We start from the raw sequence: 24,853 nt of genomic DNA on the forward strand, positions 1-24,853 counted from the left end.
CAAGAAAGCGAAAATATACAAATTCAGTTTAGTGTCCCATAGTATGTATGGGATGGTAACAGATCATAACTGACTTGTTTAATCAGAAGTAACTCCAACATGTGTGTCTACCATGCGTTAGGCACTTTCCTGAGGACTAGAATAAGTGAGAATAAGTCTCACAAATATGAGTTAGTCATCAAAAATATAAAAGGTTAACTAATCATCAGTATCCCATGCTTGCCAAAATGCAGCAGTAATCAATGCTTAAGAAGGAACATTATTAAAGTGTTTAATAAACCTGACTTCTAACTACCTAAAAAGTTAGCTCAAGTATTGAGCTCTTGTATAAACTGATCACTGAATTGATACTGCACCACTTCTATCTTCCCCCACACACATGGTAGGAAGGCAATATGTTGTTAAAACAATTATTCTGGAGACCTGAAAGTTCAAATGAACTTTACTAAGTATTTGAATACACACACAAGATACTAAGCTTCTTTATGAAACATACACTCTGGGTATGAAGACAAATAGATGCACACTAAACAAGCTACAATGGAAAGCACCAAAAAGAGAAAGAGAAAGATGAACAGGTATCAATAACAGAAAGCTCTGGGGCAGAACACAACAAACTCCAGGCACTGAAAGTCATGACCACCTTGTCAGAGACTGTAGAACAAAGTAAAAAATTCAGTCTTTGATGTTCTTTTTAAAGACTATGGGATCAAAAGAAGGGATAAAGGAATTCCTGTTAAAGTAGTAAAAGCACAAAACTCTTACAGTGGCAGGATATACTCGAGGCAGTGTGAGAAGACCAGCATAGCAAAAATAGTTTGTACTACGGAATGTGAGCGATAAGGGCCTAGAAAGACAAACTGAATAATTCAGATTTTGTCCTTCATGGGTGATGAGGTATTCAAGGTTCAGGAGAGAAAAGTGATTGGATGAAACAAGCATTTTAGCCAAAGTATAAATCTGGCAGCCATATGGAGAACACATTGAAGGGGCAAAAGGTGAGAAGCAGGAAGACACGCGGAGACTGCTCAACTGTCCTGGCACAACAGGGCCTAGATGAGAGAAAAGGCAACACAAAATAGAGAAGGCTGGAGACTTCACAGTGCTCAGAAACTTTCAATACAGAAAAGCCATTAAAGACCTAAGTCAAAGAGGACTCCAAGGTCTCCAGGCCTTACAGAAACATTAATCATGGAAGGAAAAATAACCGATTTGTGGGAAAAGATAACGAATTCTTCTAATGTACTGACATTGTGGTGTGGTGGGTGAGCCAAGCAGGATGCCTCCTGGGCAGCTGGAAATATTGGATTGCCAGAGCCTTGGGAAAATCCTGAAGAGCCGCAAAAGCTTGAAATATAAGTTTGCGTAATAACACTACTGTATACTTTACCTAAGTGAGACATACAAAAATCTTTGCCGTCGGAAAAATTTACAAATTTTCAAGCACACGATGCTGCTTTATGCCTCTAGGCTCCCACCCTATGCTGACCACTCTGCCTGGAATGCCTATCTTCCTCCGTCTAGGATTGGGAAATTTTACTCAGCCTGGAAGGGACAGGCCTCTGCTTAAGAAAGCAGGGCTATGTATATGCGTTGTTTCATAGGTTCAAAGGATTAGAGAAATAGACAGTGGAGGCTGGTGCAAATGTCAACACAATGGAGCAGAGATACAACAGCCTCCTACTGGGAACGGGGATTGAACTGGGAATATCATATAACCCTACATCCCAACTGTAGCTCTCAGAAGAAATCAGACCACCATCCAGAAGGAAAGGGAGGGAGGAAAGAATAATTCACCCATACCACCTGCAAACACTGCACCTAGGTAAAATTCACAGGCAAATTTTGAAAAAAAACCTACATAATAAGGAAAAGATCATCATTCAGAGGATTCAGAAAGAAATTACCGGTGGAAATTATCTATAAAATCACTAAAAGAAAACTTTAGGAGATAGATTTATATCTGCAACAGAATATAGTATAACATAGAGTCTACATATTAGGACAGAGATGTATCAGAAAAAAAATAGGTGACCAGGGCCAGAAAAGACTGTAAGGAATCATCTGGAAAAGTAAAATTAAAATCCACAGTGGAGAAAATAAAGAGCAGAATGGATACCTCAAGAAATCAAGTGATAAGAGCAGATATTTATTCTAGGAGAGCATCCTTCTTAAAGAAAAATAGAACAATGGTAAAATAATAAAAGAAAAGGACGTTACAAAGACAAAACTTATCAGTAATAACAAGACATAGAGGGCACAGGAAGGATAACTAACATTAGTTGCTATTGCTCCTTTGAGAGAAAATAGAAAAAAACTCTGTAAAAAACAAACAAAAAAACAACTTGAGAAAACTGTGTGTGTGTAAGGCATATACATTGAATTAAAAGGAATTCACTAAGATAATAAACACAGAAGGAATTATGGCACTAGATTCACCATTTTGCAGCCCCCCAATGCCACAGTAGATATGGACAATGTCCATCACTATTAAAATCCTCAGGTGACTGGCAGATGACACCACTCCTAATGCACAAATCAGGCCGGCAAAACCTAAAATGACTCACTGCTGATCAATCTCAGCATCATAACGTGAGAGACAATGTGGCACTGAGTGTCTCCTGAATCTGAATCCGTTTAAGCCTCTGGATCCAATTTATGGATTTTTCTCCTTCCAGTTTATAGGGAGCACCACAGAATATGGGAAATTCTGGACTTTGTTGATTGCAATCCTATAGTATGCAAAAAAAAAAAAAAAAAAAAGGGTGGGGGGAAGTGGCTGGGCATGGTAGCTCATGTCTGTAACCCCAGTACTTTGGGAAGCCATGGTGGGAAGATTACTTGAGGTCAGGAGTTCAAGACTAGCCTGGGCAATATAGTGAGACCCCTATCTCCAGAAGCAAAAAAAAAAAAAAAAAAAGAGGGAAGAGCGAGATTAAAAGTGATATAACAACTGCTATGCTTTGACTGTGTCCCCACAAAAGCATGTGCTGGAAATTTAATCCCCAATGCAACAGTGTTGGGAGGTAAGGCCTAATGAGAGGTGCTTGGACAATGAGGACTCCACCTTCATCGATGGATTAATGCCAATTATAAAAGGGCTTGAGGCTATAAATTCTATCTCTTGCTCTCTCTTGAGCACATTCTTCTTGCCCTTCCACCTTCTCCCATGGAATGACGCCGCAAGAAGGCCCTCACCAGATGCAGGCCCTTGACCCTGGACTTCCCAGCCTCTAGAACCGTAAGCCAAATAAACTTCTCTTGTTTATAAATCATACAATCTGTGTTAGTTTGTTATAGCAGCACAAAACAGACTGAGCAACCAATCACAATATGTCAACCTGGTTTGGATCCTGAATCGAACTGACCAACTATTTATGAGATTATGTATGAGACATAAGGAAAATAAGAAAAGTAACTGAATATTTGATGATATGGAATTGTTATTTCTTTCTTAGATAGATAATAGTTAGGAATCTCAAAACCTGTTGCTGAGAAGATGCTAAGCAGAGCTTTCAGCAGCACAAAAGTCTGAGAGAACAAAATTAAAACATTCCAGCCTACTTAGGGAGAGGTAGGTGGTGGGGGTGGTAAATACCCCAGGCTTTCAGCTGGGACCCTGATGGCTATACCCTAAGAGTTAAGACTATGAGAAACCGACCAGACCCTACACAGCATGAAGCCTGGTTGGAAAAGATGTCAATTCCTGCATGGACTACATGGCCTAGTTTCCCTAAGCCTGTCTGCCCAAAGCAAAACTCTAGAATAACCTTAATGCCATCCAGAGTCTCAAATTATTTTCACAATTCCTTGTACACAATAACTGGGCATATGAGGCAACAAGTTGTGGCTGAAATCCAAGATAATATCTGGAACCTCTGTATGTCTATTTTTATTGACTTGTATTATTGCCCTGGGTTACAATATGTTCAAGTAATTAAAGACATGACTGAGGATTCTGACAGGGAACTGGAAACTATTAAAGGAAAAACTCAAATGAAAATTCGAAAACTGAAAAACAAAACAAAACAGAAAAAGAAAACCAGTAACTACAATTAAGAATTCATGTGTTAAACAGCAAGCTAGATACAGCTGAAGAAAGAATTAGTTACGTGACATTTTAATCAGAAGCAAACAGCCAGAGTGAACCATGGGGGAAAAACAAGGATGAAAATGTAGAGGAATGTGAGAGGCAGATGAGACATGGTGAAACGATCTGGCATGTGAAGTATGTGAGTCCAAGAAGGAGAAAAAAGAATGAGGCAGAAGCAGTATCTGAAGAGATAATGGCTAAGAATTTTCCCAGATCAACAAAAGCCATCAAGCCACAGAGTCAAGACCACTACAATCTCCACGCTGAATGCAGTAGTCCCCCTTATCTGTGGTTTCACTTTCTGCAGTTTGTTGTCCACAATCAACTGTGGTCCAAAAATATTTGGTGAAAAACTCCAGAAATAAACAGTTCACACATTTTAAATTGTACACCGTCCTGAGCAGTGTGATGAAATGTGGCACAATTCCGCTCCATCGTGCACACGACGTGAACTATCCCTTCGTCCAGCATCATCATGCTGTACAGCTATTAGTCACTTGGTAGCCCTCCCAGATCTCAGATCAACTGTGTTCAAGTAACCTTTATGTTACTTAAGAATAGCTCCGAACACAAGAGTAGTGATGCTGGCAATTGTGATATGCCCAAGAGAAGCCATAAAGTGCCACCTTTAAGTGATATGGTAAGTTTTCAACTTAATAGGGATAAAATCATATGCTGAGGCTGCTACAATCTATGGTAAGAATGAATCTTCTATCCATGAATTTATATTCTGAAAGAGAGAAATCATACTCACATAACTTTTATTAAGTATATTGTTTTAATTGTTCTATTTTATTAATAGTTATTGTTGTTAATCTCCTACCATGCCTAAACTGTAAGTTAAATTTTATCAAAGGTATGTATGTCTAGGAAAAAACATCATTTAGATATGGTTCAGTACCATCTGTGGTTTCAGGCATTCACTGGGGATCTTAGACTGTATCCCTTGAAGACAAGGAGGACTCACTATATACAGAATAAAACTTCACCTAAGCCCATCAGAGTCAAAGTGTTGAAATTCAAAGACGGAGAAAATTTTAGAGACGGCCAGTGGCTGGGGTGGGGAAAGGAATACAGATGACCTTCAAGGGAATAACAGTCAAACTACAAGCTGAATTCTCAACAGAAAAAGACGAAAGGCAGAACCCGATGCAATGGCATTTTCACAATGTTAAAAGAAAACCACCGCCGGCTCTGAATTCCAAATCCAGCAAAAACCAAAAAAACTTCAAAAATAAAGGACGAGTAGATACTTCAGATAAAAGAGTTCCTTTCTAAAAGAATGGAAGCTAAAAGATGTGGAAAAAAAAAAGTAATGGATAAAATGAAATGAATATTGACAGTATCAAAATGTAATATGTGTCTTGTGGGTTTTAAAATACAGAGGGAATTAAACAACAAAAGCACATAAATTAGGAAGTAAGAGGAAAGAAAATTATTCAGGTGTTCTCAGGCTCTACCTATTATGGTCTACAAAGGAATAAGAGGCTCCACATATCTAACAGGTCGAGGATCCATGTTAGAATAGGTAACCACTAAAAGAATAGCTAAGAGAACAGCAAAACTGTATAGCTAATGAGGCGAAAAGACAGAATAATAAAAATTAACCAATGGAAAAAAAAGATTAAAAAAAAACATAGAGCAGGTAGGATAAAAAGCAAGCAATGAATCAGAGGACAGATTTAAGCTAAAATTTAACAGTCATTACATCACGTGTACATAAACTAAACATTCCAGCTAAAAAATATTGTCAAATGTGAGACAAAAATAACCACCACAAGCAATTTATAAGAGACACATTTTAAATGCACAGGCACAGAAAAGCTGAAAGTAAGTTAAGAAAGCAATTAACCACACAAACGCTAATCAAAAAAAAAAAAAAAAAAAAGGCTAATGCAAATACCAGACTTTGCAAGAAAATAACATCACTAAAAATGACCATTCCATGATCTGACATCAAATTTCTACATCTGTATATACGTGATAATAGCTTCAGCATGTACATAGCAAAAATGGACAGAAGTAAAAAGGAAGGGATTTTCACAGTAATTGAAATGACAGATAATAAAGTATCCGTATTTTTCAAGTGCATAATGACCCTTTACCAAACTAATCACATAACAAACCATAAAGCAAGTCTAACAAATATAAAAGGATTGAAATTATTGAAGGCATGTTCTTTGACCAAGGGGGGAATCTATTAGAAATAATAAAATAAACCTGAAGATCCCCTAGATTGAGAAAGTAAACAATTCACTTTTTTTTTTTTTTGAGATGGATTCTCACTCTGTTGTTCAGGCTGGAGTGCAGTGGTGCGATCTCAGCTCACTGCAGTCTCTGCCTCCCGGGTTCAGGCGATTCTCCTTCCTCAGCCTTCTGAGTAGCTGGATCACAGGCATGTGCCACCACACCTGGCTAATTTTTGAATTTTTAGTAGAGACAGGGTTTCACCATTTTGGCCAGGCTGGTCTCGAACTCCTGGCCTCAAGTGATTCATCCACTTCAGCCTCCCAAAGTGTTAGGATTACAGGCATGAACCACTGTGCCTAGCCTAAGCAATCCACTTCTGAATTACCCAGAGTCAAAGAAAACATCCTCATTAATTTCAACTGAATGATAATAAAATGTAACATATTAAAACTTGTAGAATACAGCTCTAGCAGTACTTAGAATGAAATTTACAGCTTTTAAAGTACACATAGAGAGGACCAACAAAGTCAAAAGTCTATTATTTGCAAAGAATAAAAAAATTGATAAGCCTCTGGTGACACTCATTTTAAAATGATACAAATAAATTATCAGTATCAGGAATAAGAGAAAACATGACTATAAATCCTACAGAAAATAAGCATATTATGAACAACTTATACAAATAAATTTGAACATTTAGATGAAACAGATAAATTCCTAGACAAACATAATTATCAAAACTGACACAAGGCCAGGAGCAGTGGCTCATGTCTGTAATCCTAACACTTTGGGAGGTCAAGGTAGGTAAATTGCTTGAGTTCAGGGTTTCAAGACAAGATTGGCCAACATGGTGAAATCCCGTCAATAAAAAATACAGAAATTAGCCGGGCATGGTCCCAGCTACTCAGGAGGCTAAGGCAGGAAGATTACATGAGCCCAGGACTTCAAGACTGCATGAGTTATGATTGCACCACTGCAATCTAGCCTGGGTGACAGAGTGAGACCCTGCCTCAAAAAAAAAAAAAAAAAAAGAAAAGAAAAGAATTAAAAAAAAAAACACACAAATAAAAATCTGAAAAGTTCTATATCTATTATAGAAAAACTTCCCCATAAAGAAAACACTATCATTACTTTAAAAAGAAATAACATCAATCCTATCCAAACTCTTCCAGAGAACAAAGATTAAACATTTCCCAATTCATTTGATAAAACCAGCATAATCTTGATAGCAAAATATGACAAAGGTATTATAAGAAAGGAAAATTTTAAGTTAATCTCACTGATGAATGTAGATGCAAAAATCCTAAACAAAATACTAGCAAACAGAATCTAGGAATCTCACTCTCTCTTTGTGTATATATAAAGAATACTTGGTCTTTGCAAGGTTAATTTACACTCAAAAACATGCATAATTCTCCACAATAACAAAATAAGAAGAAAAATCACATTATCATCTCATTAAATAATGAAAAACATTTGATAAATTAACATCCATTAATTTTTTTAAAAATCATCCATTCAGGATAAAAAAAATCACCCATTCAGGAATACAAGAAAATCTCCCTTAATCTGATAAAGAATCAGTATTTAAAAAAACACCAATTACAGCAAATATCATTCTTAATGATGAAATGTTGAAAGCTTTCCCTCTGAGATCAGGAATGATACAAGGATGCCTCTGATTATCACTTCTGTTCAAAAACCACTGTACTGAAAATTCTAGACAGTGCAATAAAGCAAGTAAAAGAAATGCGTGTGAACTAGCTGGGCATGGTGGCCCATGCCTATAATCCCAACAGTTTGGGAGGCTGAGGTAGGTGGATTGCTTTTGCCGAGTAGTTCGTGACCAGCCTGGGCAACATGGCAAAACCCTGTCTCTACAAAAATACAAAAATCAGCCAGGCATGGTGGTACATGCCTGTGGTCCCTGCTACTCGGAGGTGGGAGGATCGCTTGAGCCCAGGAGGTTGAGGGTATATTAAATCATGAGTATCCCACTGCACTCCAGCCTGGTTGACAGAGCAAAACCTTGTCTCCAAAAAAAAAAAAAAAAGAAAAATATAAGATTTAGTAAAAAATAAAACTCATTATTTGTGGACAACATGTGTGCTCATAGAAAATCCAACAGAATTTTCAGCTAAACTATTATAACCAATAAGTAAACTTAGGAACTTAGGTCACTGAAGATAAAGTCAATATACGAAAATTAATTGTGAAAAATATAGTATTTCTACATAATGGTAACAATTACGTATATATTATCTATATACCATATGAATAATAAGGGAAACATTTAAACACCATTTAAATAATATTCAAATAAAATAAAATATCCAAAAATAAATAACAAAAGATGTTCATGGCCTCTACAAAGAAACCTATAAAACAATATTAATAAAAATTTAGAACTAAATAAATGAGTTTACTCAGGAATTAAAGATAAAATATTATAAAGACCTAATTTCTCCCCAGACTGATCTACAGAATCAATAAGATCCCAATCAAAATTTCAACAAGGCTGTGTGCGTAAATGAAAAACCGACAAGCAGATTCTAAAATTATATTGAAATGCCAAGAACTTAACAGCCAAAACAATCTTAAAGAACAAAAAGGAGAGGATTTACCACATTAAATACCAAGACACATTATAAAGCTGTAATAATTAAGAAAATGTGATATTAGCTAGAAGATAGGCACATGGACCCAGGAAATATAATAGAGTCAAAAGCATACTTATGAACCCTGATTTATGACTAAGATGCCACTTCGGAGCAGTGGAGAAAAGATAATGTTTTAGTAAATGGCACTGGGTCAACTGGCTAGCCATATGGAAAAATAAATGAATCTTGTCCCAACCTCACACCATACACAACATTCAATTCCAGACGGAATTAAGGCTGACCCTAAGGAAAGAATCATCAAATTCCCTTCCCCTCTGGCTTCAAACTGAGTTCAACCAATGGTAGACATCAACAGGAGACTAAGGGTGAGAACAGAAGGTCAGGATATTTATTCCCTAGGCTCCCTCCCGACCATGAGCTGACTTTCATGCCTCTAAGGAAGGCAATTCCTGTCAGGTAGCCCTCTCCACACAGGTACCTCTCTGAGTTGAGGCAACAGCTCTTTTCTAAGGCTTCTTTAAAGATCAAGATGTTTCAAGGGCTCTCAGCCATCACTGCTGCTGAGATACTGCACTAGTACTCATTTATTTTTTTAAACCCTACCCACATTATTTGTAAAACCCTTCATTAAACTCTCAAATACCTAGTTTGAGAGCCTTCTGTTTCCTTCTGGGACTCTAACTAAATCAGGCATTATCTAGAAAAGCTGAAGATATGAGTTACAGATCTGCATATCCTATCATCCAGGAATTCCACTCCTAGTTACACATCTTACAGAAAGGCATGCCTATTGTGCACTAAGTACATGTATATGGTTGTTCATTGAAGCACTGATCATAATATTACCAAGACAGAAAAAAACAGTGTACAAAACAGTGGAATAGTTAGATAAATTTATTGAGTCAAAAATATTATGATGGAATACTATATTCCAACAAAAATGAAAAAACTACTCAAACTTTTAAAATTTCAGGGCCTTTTTGCACTCTTAGAAATTATTAAGGACCCCAAAGACCTTTCGTTTCATAAAAAATATAAAGTTTTACAAATATCTATTCATTCTAAAACAGTAAATATATTACATGTTAATATAAATAACATTTCTTATGAAAAATAACTTTTCATTTCCAAAACAAAAGTGAGAAGAATGGCACTGTTTTACATTCTTGCGAAACTTTTATTGTCTAGCTTAATCGAAAACAACTCAATTTTCATGTTTATTGCTGTATTCAGTCTATTGTAATATGTTGTTTTGGATGAAGCACATGAAGAAAGCAGACTTACAGATATTTAGTTGGAAAAGAGAGGAATGGTTTAACTGTCTTTTCAGATAATCGTGGATACTGATCTTTGACACTACTAACACTTAACAAGTGACAATTTCATTTTTTCTTTTTTTTGAGACGGAGTTTCGCTCTTGTTGCCCAGGCTGGAGGGCAATGGCACGATCTTGGCTCACTGCAACCTCTGTCTCCTGGTTGTCCTGACTTAGCCTCCCAAGTAGCTGGGACAACAGGCATGTGCCACCAAGCCTGGTTGATTTTGTATTTTTAGTAGAGACAGGGTTTCTCCATGTTGGTCAGGCTGGTCTCGAACTCCCGGCCTCTGGTGATCTGCCTGCCTCAGCCTCTCAAAGTGCTGGGATTACAGGTGTTAGTCACTGCGACCGGCCAACAAGTGATAATTTCTTAAAACTTAGATGCAAGGTACCATCTGAAACCCTATCAGTGAACTTCTCATATTCCACTGCATCAAAATCTACTGGTTTATCTTGCGTATTGAATAAGTCTTTTTACCCATGCATGATTTCGTGACACCATACACACATCATTAAATTATGCAAGTCTTTCAAATGATGACATTTCACTATATGACATCAAAAAAACCCACTTTCATTATTATCACCATCTATCATATCAGAAAGGTTTTTAAGTATTGACATGCTGTCAAGTTCATGATGGTAGATACAAGTTTCCTAAAATTCTAATTTTCACATAAAACCTCCAATTTTATCATTGGCAACAAATACAGTCAGTTGTTTTCTTTGAAGTGACAGGCTCGTTTTGTTCATTTTCAAGAAAATGTCTGCCAAATACCTCTGTGCGAGTAACCACAGTTTATCAGCCACTCTATCAAATGAAAATAGTATTCTATTTAAAAGGTAGCAAGTTTAGCTTGCAACTCAAATAACTACCCACATGCTAGTCCTCAAGCAACCATCATACATTGATATGCATCAGAAGTGCTTTAGGCATACTTACCATTTCGTCACACTGAGTATTAAAAAACTGTATTCCCAAAGGTTGAGATTTAATAAAATCAGTTATTTTTCCTGCTTTGCCAAGAACATTCTTGAGCGAAATTGCATTTTTTAAAAAAGTGCCAATAAGTGGCAGTGAAGAATAAAATGGTTCTAGTACACTTTGGTCTTATTACACTGCCTTTATTCATGATAAGGTGTCAGGAGTTTTATTTATCATTGCTTTTGCACCATCACTACAAATGTCAACAGTAAAAAGGGCTGATGACATATTTGTATTATTATAAAAATAGTTTTAACCTTGTGTGCTCCTCTGAGAGGGTCTCGGAAATCCTAGGGGGTCCAGACCGCACTTTGGGAGCTACTGAGTTACATCAACGTAAAACGATATGAATAAATCTTAAAAATGTAATCCTAAGCCAACAACAACAAAAGACACAAAAGGCTACACACTAGGAGATTCATTTATATAAAAATTCAAAAACAGGCAAAACTAGGCCGGGCGAGGTGGCTCATGCCTATAATCCCAGCACTTTGGGAGGCCAAGGCAGGTGGATCACTTGAGGTCAGGAGTTCAAGACCAGCCTGGCCAATATGGTGAAACCCCATCTCTACTAAAAATACAAAAAATTATCTGGGTATGGTGGCTCGAGCCTGTAATCCTAGCTAATAGGGAGGCTGAGGCAGGAGAATCACTTGAACCAGGAGGCAGAGGTTGCAGTGAGCCAAGATCGCACCACTACACTCCAGCCTGGGCGACAGAGCAAGACTGTCTCAAAAAAAAAACCAAAAACAAAAACAGGCAAAACTAAACTGTGTCATTTAGGGATGCATACTTCATTGATAAAACACAATGGGAGATTTTTCACACACTTAGTAACTGACAAATTAAGCAGACAAAAAGTAGCAAGGCTATGGAAGATATAAACAATACAATTAAAAAGCTTAATCTAATGGCCATATATAGAACCCTATATTCAACAATAACAGAACATACATTCTTTGCAAATACATACAGACTACGCATAAAAGCTGACAATATACTACACAAAAAATGTCTCCTATATGAATAACATTCTGTGATTGAGATGTAATTATTTTAAAAATCAATAATAAAAAGATAACTTAAAAATCAACATTTTGAAATTTTACAAATACACTTTTAAATGGTTCACTAGTTAAAGTAATCATCGTAGGAATTAGAAAATATTTAGAACTGAAGAATAAATACTATATATAGAAACTTGTGATGTGAGCTAAAACAGTATTAGAGAAGACATTTACGGTTTTTAAACTGTTTTATTAGGAAAGATGAAAATTAATGACCTGAGAAATTGGGGGTCAGAGAGACTAAATCCAAAGAAAAGGTGAGAAAAGAACATAACTAAACCTGTTAGCAACCTAATTTGTTTAAATAAGTTTTTGTTATATCTTATCTGTAGAAATATGTCCAAAAAAGGTTCTACCCAAATTATCCTAGTATCTGTATCATTGGCCTCAACTGATCATCTCAACTGGCTGGTTAATTTCAAAGCCCAATACATATTTATCACAATGCTAGCATGGCTCTCTTCAACCCCATCCTCTTGACGAGACGGACTTTAGAGTCAAGTTCTCCAACTAGAACCTTAGGTAAGAACCCTTTCTCCACCCAACTAATTGAAGATATGATCCTCCCAAACCCCCACCTCTGTGTGACCTTGAGTCTTTGAGAAAAATCCAGATTCTTCTGCAGAAGGAGGCTGTGCTTTGAGAAGAAACTCGGAAGTTCACTCAGGGTGTCCGTGAGTTAAGTTGGAAAAAAAAATCCAACAAACTCGTAAGAGATAACTGTAAAATCTCTGAATTATGTGAAATGGCTGCAAAACAAAAACAAAAAAACCTGTCCTTTCTTTCATTCCTTTTCTACTTAGCTCCCTTTGCAGCTACCTCCAGCTGCCAGTGTGGGAAATCAAGGTGAAGGCTGGCAGAAAGGCAGCCTGGCTCCTCCTCACACTGCACAGCTTTTGATGGTGACATCACATTTCCATACCTGCACAACTGATTGCAATGGGCTTCATCTGAAACTGATCCACCTCTCAAATCTTACACGTCGACGTTACAGTCTGACCACAACCTCCTAAGTTTGCAGTTTTCTCACCCCTTCACTCCATGATTCCTGTTCATCAACATTCTGGAAACCTCCAGGCCTTGATCCATCAGCCCCTTCCAGCCAGACTCCCATTCCTACCGAATCAGGACTCTAAAGACGGCCACTGAATCCTCCTCTCACTGTGGGAGCCATGGAGATCCAAAGCCCCCACATTCACAGACCTGGGGCAATCCCATGGTCTGGCAAAATCACACAGCCAGACAAAACTGCGGTCGCCCTACACGTGGTTATTCAGTCTCAGCTGGACTCTCAATGCCACTCTCCAGTTGCTTTCTTATCCCTGGCTTAGTCTGAAATTGGATAAGGGTTGTTCCTAAGCCTTTCCATTCTCCTCAAGCCACCGTTCCAACCCTGTGGCCTCTTACTCTCCTATCTCATAGAGAAGAAAATAAGGGAGATCTATCGGGCTTGGCTGAAACTACTCTGGCAAAGGTCATGAATGAATCATTCTTTTCTCAGCTTTTCTCATGGCTAGCTGCCTCCCACCAGTCAGACTCCAGCTCAAATGCTACCTTCACAAACAGCCCTTAACTGACCCACTGGGGAAAGCCATCCTCCTACATACTCTCTCCATAGCCCTGTTTCATTTCCTGATCGGACATTTCACAAAGGCAGAGATCTGGCCTGTCTTCTTCACTGTACTACCCCCAGCACCTAGAGCACAGGGGACACTTAAGAAATATTCCTTAAACTAATTTTGTGGGAAAACTACCTCTGATTGACTGAAGTTTGAATTATTCATGACCTTCGGTAGCACACTCCTTGTGTAAAATTCAAAAACCCTTTTCCAATTTCAAACCACGACCATCAACTTTTCTCCCTACTTCCCTTCATCGTCAGTTGAAGTCCCACACATGCCATCTCCTTCAAATCATTGCCACCTGTCTACCATTGCCTCAAACCTATTTTGTCATTTTTAGTATCTGGCTTACATTTTTCCTCTCTACATTATCCCTTATGATTTTCAGTAACTTCTTCTAGATGGTCAGGAACATAGTCGGTGACTTTAACATTCATGGCAGCAGCTAACCACAGGACGACCCCAGCCAGCCTCAATCTTACCCTAATTGTTTCCTCTTAAAAACCTCAGCATTCATCTTTCCTACTTCCCCACATCCAGTGAAGCTGTTCATGCTGTCCACAGAAATTTCTCAGCTTACAGCCCCTCCACTTTACTCTCTTGGGTATGCACTTGATTTTCTACCGTTTTGCTGTCTGCATCCTATTAATGCAACTCTCTTTACCTTATTAAACCTTCTGGTCTTCCTGTTACATGCTCTCTCCCACCTTATTATGCTCCGGAACACCACTACAAAAGTCTTCAAATGCCATTTTATTATATGTAATTGCAGGCTGTATTATTTAAACTTAATGTGTTAAGATTCAAAGAAAAGCAAGACCTGGGTAAGCAAGCAACAAATCTTGCTTAAATAGAAATAGAAATTAGTTAAACAGAGAGTTTGGGTAATCCACATTCTCATTTGATTATGACAAGATGTTTAATTTACATTATTTCCTAGCTACCACTTCACATGATTATTTGGAAGAAATACTTACATAGATAAGTCCTGAATAGTAGCGATCCTTCAGATTATGTAAAACGGAAGCTTCATTCAAGCATGTCAATTCTGCCATATCCTCCACCTTGGAAAACTTAGGTGGGTTCATCTTCTGAATATCATCTTTGTTGACCATTGCTTTCTTTCCATTCTCTGCCAACTCCACCATAACTTCATCTCCCCGTTCTTCTTTGATACTAGCTGCCTCAAAACCATGGCGTTCTGATGGAATCCACACTAGCTTTTTAGCTGTCCAATCAGCTTGAGTGGCAGGGTTGTAAATGACAGCCCTGTCCACAAAGAGATACCTCTCCGGATCTTCGAGCCCAGTTCTCTGCGCCATTGTAAATGGAAGGATCCAAGAGCAATCGCCTCTAAGAGAAGAGGAGGAGCGCAAAATTAGATGTTTAAGAAACACAAAAGAATGTACACGTTTTTCTTTCCTACGAAACTTAAAACCTTAGATTAAGCATTAACTCTGTGTTAAGGGGCTGGGGTATACCTCTTCACAGCCATACTAACCGAGTTTCCAAGGTTAATTTCAGGGGTGACCACAAATTATGGCTCTGGTTGTCTGATGAACCGGTTTGCCCTCAGTTACTGAGGGCTGAAAAAAAAAAAAACAAAAACAGAAGAAAAGGCAAAGTTACAGGTTGACCTTTTTTTTTTTCTTTATCTCCTCTTTCACCCTCACCACAAATTAAACAGGGAGTTAAGTTAAAAAGGGGAAAAAAAGAAAACGAAGATGGGAAATAAAAGGTTCATGAAGTGGTACCGGCATTAATATGACCAAAAGGCAACAGCTACAAAAACACATGATTGTCAGAGGAGTAAAGAATCTAAAGAATCTAAAACATGCCTCCCATTCTACCCTCAGATAACAGACTTAAAGTTCTTCTCATGAATAACCCAAATCAGTCTCCCTATAGCTTTTCTATGGCCCCATGAGTCTTAATGTGATCAACTGGGGCCACAAAACACAAGCGTAACTTGGCTTCACACAGCAGCCTTTCGAATATGTCATGGTAGCTGTTCAGGCCTCCATTCCCACCCTGCAGCCACCCCTCATTCACCAAGACTCCTTCCCCTGCCCGATCTCTTGCCTAAACAGATGCCAACATACTTGTCTTCCCTCTAAAGTGTGTGGCCCAGAAGCAAACATCATAGCCCGGATACGGTCTGACCAGTGCAGAAGAAAAAGGAACCATCAACAATCTTGGCCACATCGAGGAAAGTACTGGTTCTGTGACATTTACAATTAATGTATCTCAAGACCTAGTTGGTTTATTTAGCACCCATTTACTATTGGCTCACAAAGAGCTAGCAGAGAAAGCTCCACCACTTTGTGGCTAAGCTACGTCCCCTCCTCTACTTGTGCATTAGCTTTTTGGACCAAATGACAGGATTTTACATCCATCATCATCTTTCTGATGTGACTCATCATGATTGCCTGACAGGATCTTTTTGAAATTTGATACCAACTTAAACATTTTTGCTGCTACTCCAAATTCCAAGTTATTATAAATTTCATAGGCATGGTTTCCATGACTTCACTCAAACCAACAGAAGAAGCCAACTGAGTACCTACTCTTGCTCTATCCAATCCCCACTTCTCCCCTCCCTTCACTCCACTCCCCTAGCCAAAAATGCCAGGGGTTCTTTGTAGGCAAAAGGAAATCATAAAGTAGTCTAAGGTTGTTAAGAGGTTCTTGAGTCCATCAGCTAATCTCAAGTTCAACTAAATCCCTGAAATGGTATAAAAATATTATGCACTTAGTGTGTGCGTATATGTGCTATAACTTTCTCTAGCTTCTAAAGGGCTCTATTTGTATCCTAAAAGACTAATCACTGATAATGGTTACACATTCTAGCCCTTTAACCCCTAATAATAATTTACTAGAACCAGCTGGGTGCAGAGGCTTATACCTGCAATCCCAGCACTCTGGAAGGCCAGGATGGGTGGATCACCTGAGATCAGGAGTTCGAGACCAGCCTGGCCAACATGGTGAAACCCCATCTCCACTAAAAATACCAAAAAATTAGCCAGGCATGGTAGTGGGTGCCTGTAATCCCAGCCACTCAGGAGGCTGAGGCAGGAGAATTGCTTGAACCTGGGAGGCGGAGGTTGCAGTGAGCCGAGATCGTGCCACTGTACTCCAGGCTGGGTGACAGAGCGAGACTCCGTCTCAAAAACAAACAAACAAAAATAAATTTAAAAAAATAATTTACTAGAACCAAATAGCTAAGATTCTTCAGAAAGTATTTGTTGCAATGTAATGCATTTGTGGCACCTAGAGGGTTTATTAAAATACAGATTACTCAGCTCTATCCCAGAGTACCTGATTCAGTAGGTATAGGGTAGAACCTGAGAATTTTTTTTTTTTTTTTTTTTTGAGATGGAGTTTCACCCTGTTACCCAGGCTGGAGTGCAGTGGGTGCAATCTCAGCTCACTGCAACCTCTGCCTCCAGGGTTCAAGTGATTCTCCTGCCTCAGCCTCCCAAGTGGCTAGGATTACAGGCATCTGCCACCATGACCGGCTAATTTTTGTATTTTTAGTAGAAACGGGGTTTCACCATGTTGGCCAGGTTGGTCTTGAACTCCTTACCTCAGGTGATCCACCCGCCTGGGCCTCCCAAAGTGCTGGGATTACAAGCGTGAGTCACCGCGCCCAGCCTGAGCCTTAGAATTTGTATTTCTAACAAGTTCCCAGATGCTGCTGCCATTGCTGGTCCCAAGACACATTTGACAACCACTGCTCCAAAGTTCTGTGGTTGCTATGGTGCGCCACTGCTACCAGGAGATATGTTAGAGTAGAAAAAGAGGTTGAAAACCAAATTCTAGACTAATTCATAACAATTTATATAACATGTTGATGTCTTAAAGGTTATAGACTTGGATAAAACAAAAATCGCAAAATAAGATGAAACAAAAAAAAATCACAAAACGTGATTAACGTTATTAAAACTTGTATACAAATAAAATTGTTAATACATTTTATACCTAAACTTGCATTAGTCTTCTAAGGCATCCTCTTGGGAGGGCGATACAGAAAACATTCATGGGCACACATACATTCTGCATAATAGTTTTAAAAGCCCATTACCTCTAGGGACTGGTCTAACAACATTATTAATAAGTCTTCTCTTTCCAACTTAAACCTTGCACATTGGTAAGAAGAAAGGAGGCCAGGCGGGGTGGCTCACGCCTGTAATCCCAGCACTTTGGGAGGGCAAGGCAGGTAGATCGCTTGAGTCCAGGTGTTCAAGACCAGCCTGGGCAACATGGCAAAACCCCATCTCTACAAAAAATACAAAAAATTAGCCGGGCTTGGTGGCACAAGCCTGTAGTCCCAGTTCTTCGGGAGGGTGAGGCAGGAAGATCACTTGAGCCCAGGAGGCAGAAGTTGTAGTGAGCCGAGATCACACCACTGCACTCCAGCCTGGGCAACAGAATGAGACTCTGTCTCAAAATAATAATAATAATAATAAATAAAATAAAAAATTTTTAAAAAGAAGAAAGGAGGCATGGCTTCAAGGTGGGAAACATCATAGGTAAATTTGAAGACAAATAATAGAATACACACTCCACCTTTCAGAAGGATAGAATCTATTAAAAGAAAATATACAACCATAGCAAAATATAACAAGTTGCTCTTACTATTCTTATCAGGTGTAAACTGCATATCCTACAGAGGACTTAGGAAACTGTCTTGCTGTCAGTAGACACGCACACACTTCTTAAATTTTACACTGGACACGTAATTAGATGCTTAAATTTAGCAGGTGACGATAAATTAGAATAATTTAACAAATAACTTCTAGAACAGGTCTAGAAACAGTAGATTATATATCTTAAAATTATTTTATCAAATTGGGACATCTTAAATTTATCAGTACTTTTTCTAGATGGGGAAATACTTGTCATTTAGTATTTTTAAAAAACCCGATAGAACACAAAAGTGTAATTACACAGCACGTTCCCAATTTTGTGGGGAAGACTACATACACGCGTGTATTTTTTTTTTTTTTTTTTTAATGGAACAAATATTCACTGGGTCTTTACTGGGCAGTAGGATTACCAATTACTTTCACTTTTTCAGACACTTCTACAACTAAACACTATGAGGATAGTTGTCTGTTCCATGCTGTATCTTGAGCGTTTTGCTAGTCCCCGGTATATAACAGGGGCTCTGTACTTATTGATCAATACTTACTTGAATGGTCCTAACCCTCATAGTGAAATTCAACTTCTCCACAACCAAAAAGCTATTATTCCTTCAACTCCTGACCCAAATGCCATCCTTTCAGAAGTTCTTTTCAGGTCAATGTGGCAATTCAATCCTTTTCCTTCTCCTAACATTTTGTACTGTTCTCCTGACTTTCTTCTTAACCTACCCTGCGTTGCACCAGAGGGCTTTGCAGGTGGAAAGTGCTCATATTATTGTTCAACTGACAAGAGTTCATGAGACCACTGAAGATATTTTGTTCGGTTTAATTCTTCACTTGTGATTGTCAAATACATTTAGTTAACTCCATTGTACATTTGGTACCCAATCTGGATAATACTGGTGTTTAACAGTGTACCACTCACCGGTGCTTTGCTTTGCAGAAAGGACAACACTATGATTTTTAAAACAGCAGACACCATTGTCATATATCACTAATTACGGCCAGACACTATTCTAAGCAGTTTACATATATCAACTCTTAATCCTCACAACAGCCCTATGAGGTAGGCACTATTAATATCTCCATTTTACAGATGAAGAATCTGAGGTATAGAGAAAGCCAATAACCAGTCCAAGGGCACACAGCTAACAAGCAGCAGAGCTGGGATTAAACTCAGAGTTCAGCTCCAGACTACCCGCTACAATGATGGAAGGTGACATGGAGGAAATTTTGAAGGGTGTGTAGTATACAATGCTACATACTACCTTTCTACTAAATAAAAACCCAATCAATTATGGCTTAAAAAGTATAGGCCTGGCCAACAAATCATCTGGCTAAGGTTTTATATTTTATAGAAAAAGATACCCATAACTTAGGGGGAATAAGGATAAACAGGAGTCTTTTTGTTAGCAGACATAAAGATGGTCTGAGGGTTATTGGTGTCATTTGAAATTGCTGCCTAATTATAATTAAATCATTTATCTGTGTATGAATTAGCCCCCTACAGAGCCGAAGTTCCCATCCCTTTCAGCGGTTTGACACACACACACCCCTGGGGCTCCACCCCCAGGTCATTTTTCACTTCCAATGAAATGCCACCCAGCAAACTTATCAACCCCCTCGCAGCACTTACTATAAGTGTGGACAGAGGCAAACAATTCAATTTTATGAACGGCCTGCATATAGAAAGGCAAACAAAAAGGATGGAAAAATTAACCATGACAGAGCATCCATCTATAACAGATGAGCTAAAACAGAACTGTCCCAATTCGTGTATTGCTACCATTGAGGTCACTTACATGACAGGGCGGGACAAGTCTGCTAATTTATCAAAATCCTTAACCCAGTGATCACAAACACAAACCAAACGCAAAAGGCCGCTACTGCTGCTTATGGCCTGCCCCATCTCCCAATTAATATCTCTATACCCTGTTAAATATTTCCAAAACTAGGATCCAACCCCAGGAACTTTAATTCCTCATATGCGATAACAAAGTACATAAACCGCTGAAGCATATAGTCTTTTCCACCCTATAACGTGCCCTTCAAGATTTCCTCCATCTCACCTTCCATCCCAGCTGCCTTCGTTGTAATGATTTCCCTACGGAGCCCAAATGAAAAGCCAGGCTCTCAGGGGTCACATCCTTCTGCTGCCAAAGCTCGTGCTATATCGCACAATTACACCATATGCTTTCTCCAGATAAGGACGGGGAAGAACTGAATTTAAGATGCAGAAGTAAGGAGATGCATAAAATGGCCACTTTTCCAGAACCCGAGACAGACAGGGCATACTTAAACATCAAAAGCAAGGGACTCAAAGAATAATTAATAAAGGCAGATTGATGAAGGAGATAAAACAATAAATAGATTATAAAGTTTTCCAGAGTGAGATACTATCAAGAATAATTAAACCTGACTCAAAGAATCCTCAGTTTCAACGTTAAAAAACAAAATCTCAGCAAAGCCAAAGTATTATGTTTGGTATTACATTATTCAGCGAAAACAGCCGTCTTTGTTTCATCTGCAGTCTGCATCTACCCCGCCTGCTTTCCCCTACCCCACCCCAGCCCACCCCACCCCCTTCCATCCACCGCAGTGATCTTGAAGGGAGCTGCAGAGGCCCTAAAGAAACAGAGATAACGGCTGTAGGCAGAGGCCACGTTATCCAAACCTCACCAGCCCGGGTCTGACCCGCCGAGTCGCCAACCTCCTTCCTAAGGCCCTAGTTCCAAACAGGCCTGGCTGGGGGCCTCCCGCTTCCCAGGGCCGCATCCGCCCACCACAGGCCCACAAAGCCCCCGCAAATGGCAGGACTCCGCGGCTTCAACTTCCCTCCGACCCAATTCCAGTCCGATTTTATGGGATCAGGGTGTGACCCCCAACTGCAGAAGGCAATGAAGAGACTGCGGCGAGCCATTCCCAGCTCGCTTACACAATAAAGGGATCCCGAGGCGAGCGCTGACCCTCCCCCCCGGCCGTCCTGCTGCAGCGCGCCCCGCCACATTTCCCGCCTCGCCCCACCAAACCGCCTGGGCCTCGCCGGGCGTCCACCCCCGGCCTAGGCGCTCCATGGAGGGCGCGGCAGGACGCCCCCCTCCCGCGCTCCTTCCCCAGCGCCGGCGGAGTCCGACCCTCCCCACGCCCGCGGCCCGCTCCGGAGCCCCTCACCCGCCGCGCGCTCCCCCGGCCGCGCAGAGCCTCTGCCCTCCTGTCCCTCCACCCACGGGTCGGGCGCGCGCCGCCCGCCTTCCAAGCCCTTGGTGAACCCCTGTAGCGCTCCGGGGGACCCGGTCCGGCCAGGCCTAACCCACCCAGCAACCCAGGCAGGGGCCCTTCCTGTCCAGCGCCCCCCCACCCGACCGCCGGGACTGCGCTTTCCAGCCCCGCTAGAATCCCCTCCCCTCCTGGGAAGCAGACACTGGCTCGCGGGGCACGCCGAAACCTCCGCCGGGGCACTGGCCCCTCGACCTCGCGTCCCCAGGGATCCCACACACCGAGAACCTGGTCCTCACGTCCCCACCCCCAGATCTCCATCCCCAGCCCCCCGGGGTCGCCCTCCTGCACACGCAGGCCCTGATCCCCGCAGGGGTTTCACAAGGACCTCATTCCCCGCCCGTCCGGGAGTCTATCCATCTCCACCCACTGGGGTCCCACTGCCCCCAGCCCAGGACCCTGTTCAAACTAACCTAAGGTCCCCGCAGCACGAACCCTACAGCTCAGAAGCCCCTCTGTCTTCCCCAGCTCCCGCTTCGGTCCCCCGTTCCAGCCCTCCAGAGCCGCCCGGGCCCCTCAGCCCAGGATCCATTCCTCTCTCCACAAACTGTCCCCCTGCCCTGGGCTGTACACTCGGACCCGGGCAGCCGCACCTCTCACCTTCAGCCGAAGATGGTGGCGCGGGCGCACGTCCCCAGCCGCGACCACAGATCCAGCGCCTCAGTCCCAAACCCACCGCTGCCTCCGCCGGGCTCCTTTAGCACTGCTGCTCCGGCCTGCCCCACCCACTCCCACCCTCATTGGGCCAGCTCCACGCCCATCACCGCCGCCCCCAGACCCACTGGTTGGTTTGCGCGCCCATCTCCAAGGGAAGACGTTAGCAACCCGAACGAAGCTACCTTCCCGAGTCCGGCTCCCTCCACCCACCTGGAATGATGCTCATTGGCTCCCGCTCCCAGCCCAGACCACCGAAGCCCCAATCTCATAGGCTGGCTCTTACGCCCGTCATAGGCTTCGGGAGGTGCGGCTGGAGCAGTGGCACGCGATTGGCTGGCTCGTGCGTAGATGGACAGCTGAGGCTGGCTGGGCGCCCGGCGATCCCGCGAGGCGGCGGGTGCGGACCCGTGGTGGCCGGCGCGCTGCGCTGACACCGGCTGTGGGGCCGCGGGGCAGGTGGGCCGCGGCAGGAGGCTGCCGCTGTGACTGCAGACTCCTCGTCCTAGCGTCTGGCAGCCGCCGCTGCCGCAGCACATTCGAGCGCCCGGTCGCCCCCTCTGCTTGCGGCAGCCGGCATCTACCGCAGCGGGACGGGTTCCACCGCGGAGTCGCGGTCCGTCAGCGCTGCCTGCAGGGGCGGGGCGGAGCGCGGTCCAGAGGCCTGACGTCACCCCCGGGGCTGCGCGGGGTGGGGGCCGCGGCGCTGCGACTCACCTGCAGTGGGGGAGGGAACGCGGGGGAGGGCGCCGCTCCGCCCATGCGCACACGCTTTGCCTGGGCCCCGGCTGCGCTCCACGCTGCGGCCAGTGTCCCGACCCCGGCCCCGGCCCCAGGCGGACTCTGCCGGGATCGGCTGAGGGCCGGGCCCAGGACACGATCCTCCAAGGTAGCAGTTTTGGTGTTAGCGGGGCGAGAGGCTTTCCTGCCCAGCCTCCAGGCAAGGCTGAGATTCCAGAAGAATGAGAAGAGAACCGACCTTGGAGAGAAAACTTGGAAGAAACTTTATTCACCTCATTCATTCACTCGTTCATTCGCTCTTTCATTCATTCATCAGAGCTCCCTACGTGAGAGGGGCTGTGAGAGATTCTTAGGAATATAAGGCTGGATTCCTGCAGCGCTGTCATATCCCCTAGGGCCTGTGAAAACGTTGGAGACTGAAAAACAGTGGCCCCAAAATAAGGAAAGAAAACTGGAAAAATCAAAGTAAATAAAATTTAATGAAATGTCTGCAGAATCTAGGCACCTGTAACATAACTCTTGCATAATTATATATAAATATAATAAAGTCTAAATCTCATGAACAAAATGAATTATTCATACAAAAGCTGAAAGTCAAGATCATAAAAATTTACAGCAAGATGCAGTTATTAATCAGTTATTAATGTAGGCTATGGGTGCATTTTAATACGTGTGATAATGATGTGTTTGCCTAAGCCTAGGAAACGTCTAGTCTGGCAAAAAGTGAATTAAGCAAAAAACAAAACAAGGCAGGAAGTGCTGAGGAAGGGTTGGTGGAATTCAGAAGAGGCTCGAAGGCAGCTGAGTGCAGAGTCCTTCCTGGGGAAGTCCGACCCAGGCTCTATTTTGTCCTTTGTCCTGCTGCATCTGGTCCCCCACCCCCACCTGCCTGCTGGGGTACTACCCCGTGTCCAGATATCTTGTGACTCGGCTCCATGCAGAGGTCTGTCCTTCTAAGGCAGTCTGCACGTGTTAGTACAAGTTAACTTTCCAAAATATATGAATGATATTCCACTGATGAATTTTGAAATGTGTTTAGAGAAGACCAAAGACTCCCTCTCTAAGGCCTGAGTCTCCACTTTGTCAGCCACCGAAGTCATTTCTCAGTGCAATGTTCTATGCTTAGTGCAGCCACTCGTGAACAACCCTGTAAGCCACGGAGTCCGTGGTTTCCCATAATTTAAAAACTTTTGCATATATATATATTTTTTTTTCTTTTTCTTTTTTTTTGAGACGGAGTCTCGCTTTGCTGTCAGGCCGGAGTGAAGTGTCACGTTCTCGGCTCACTGCAACCTTCAATTCCCGGGTTCAAGTGATTCTCCTGCCTCAGCTTCCCTAGTAGCTGGGACTACAGGCGCGCACCACCACGCCCAGCTAATTTTTGTATTTTTAGTAGAGACCGAGTTTCACCATGTTGGTCAGGATGTTGGCCTCGATCTCTTGACCTCGTGATCCGCCCGCCTCGGCCCCCAAAAGTGCTGGGATTACAGGTGTGAGCCACCGCGCCCAGCCAACTTGCCTATAATTTTAACACAAAGTCAGTGGACCATCAGAAGAGGAGGGCAGGAAGTTCACCAGAATGAAACACCATGAAGACATTAGTCTTGATGAGAAATTAATAATAAAGAGAATATCCCCAA

At 41.8% G+C, this 24,853-nt stretch overlaps 1 protein-coding gene across 6 annotated transcripts in view; it reads right to left on the reverse strand.

Moving 5' to 3' along the window:
• The window catches only part of MYH10 (myosin heavy chain 10), a 152,754-nt gene extending 129,695 nt beyond the window's left edge, over window positions 1-23,059 (reverse strand). For 2 of the 6 annotated variants that reach the window (XM_008010308.3, XM_008010302.3), the window contains exons 1-2: window positions 22,686-23,059; window positions 14,874-15,249 (exon numbers count right to left, since the gene is read on the reverse strand). In XM_008010308.3, coding sequence (XP_008008499.2) covers window positions 14,874-15,249; window positions 22,686-23,011 — 702 coding nt within the window. In that variant the 5' untranslated portion in view covers window positions 23,012-23,059. Of the gene's footprint in view, window positions 1-14,873; window positions 15,250-15,397; window positions 15,474-22,418; window positions 22,530-22,685 lie in introns of those variants that run through there. The other 4 variants (XM_008010310.3, XM_037987326.2, XM_073004685.1 and 1 more) reach the window with 3 other exon arrangements.
• Between the last annotated feature and the right edge of the window lie 1,794 nt (window positions 23,060-24,853).

This window comes from Chlorocebus sabaeus, chromosome 16 (assembly GCF_047675955.1).
Source record: "Chlorocebus sabaeus isolate Y175 chromosome 16, mChlSab1.0.hap1, whole genome shotgun sequence".
In the NCBI taxonomy this organism is placed as follows: Eukaryota; Metazoa; Chordata; class Mammalia; order Primates; family Cercopithecidae; genus Chlorocebus; species Chlorocebus sabaeus.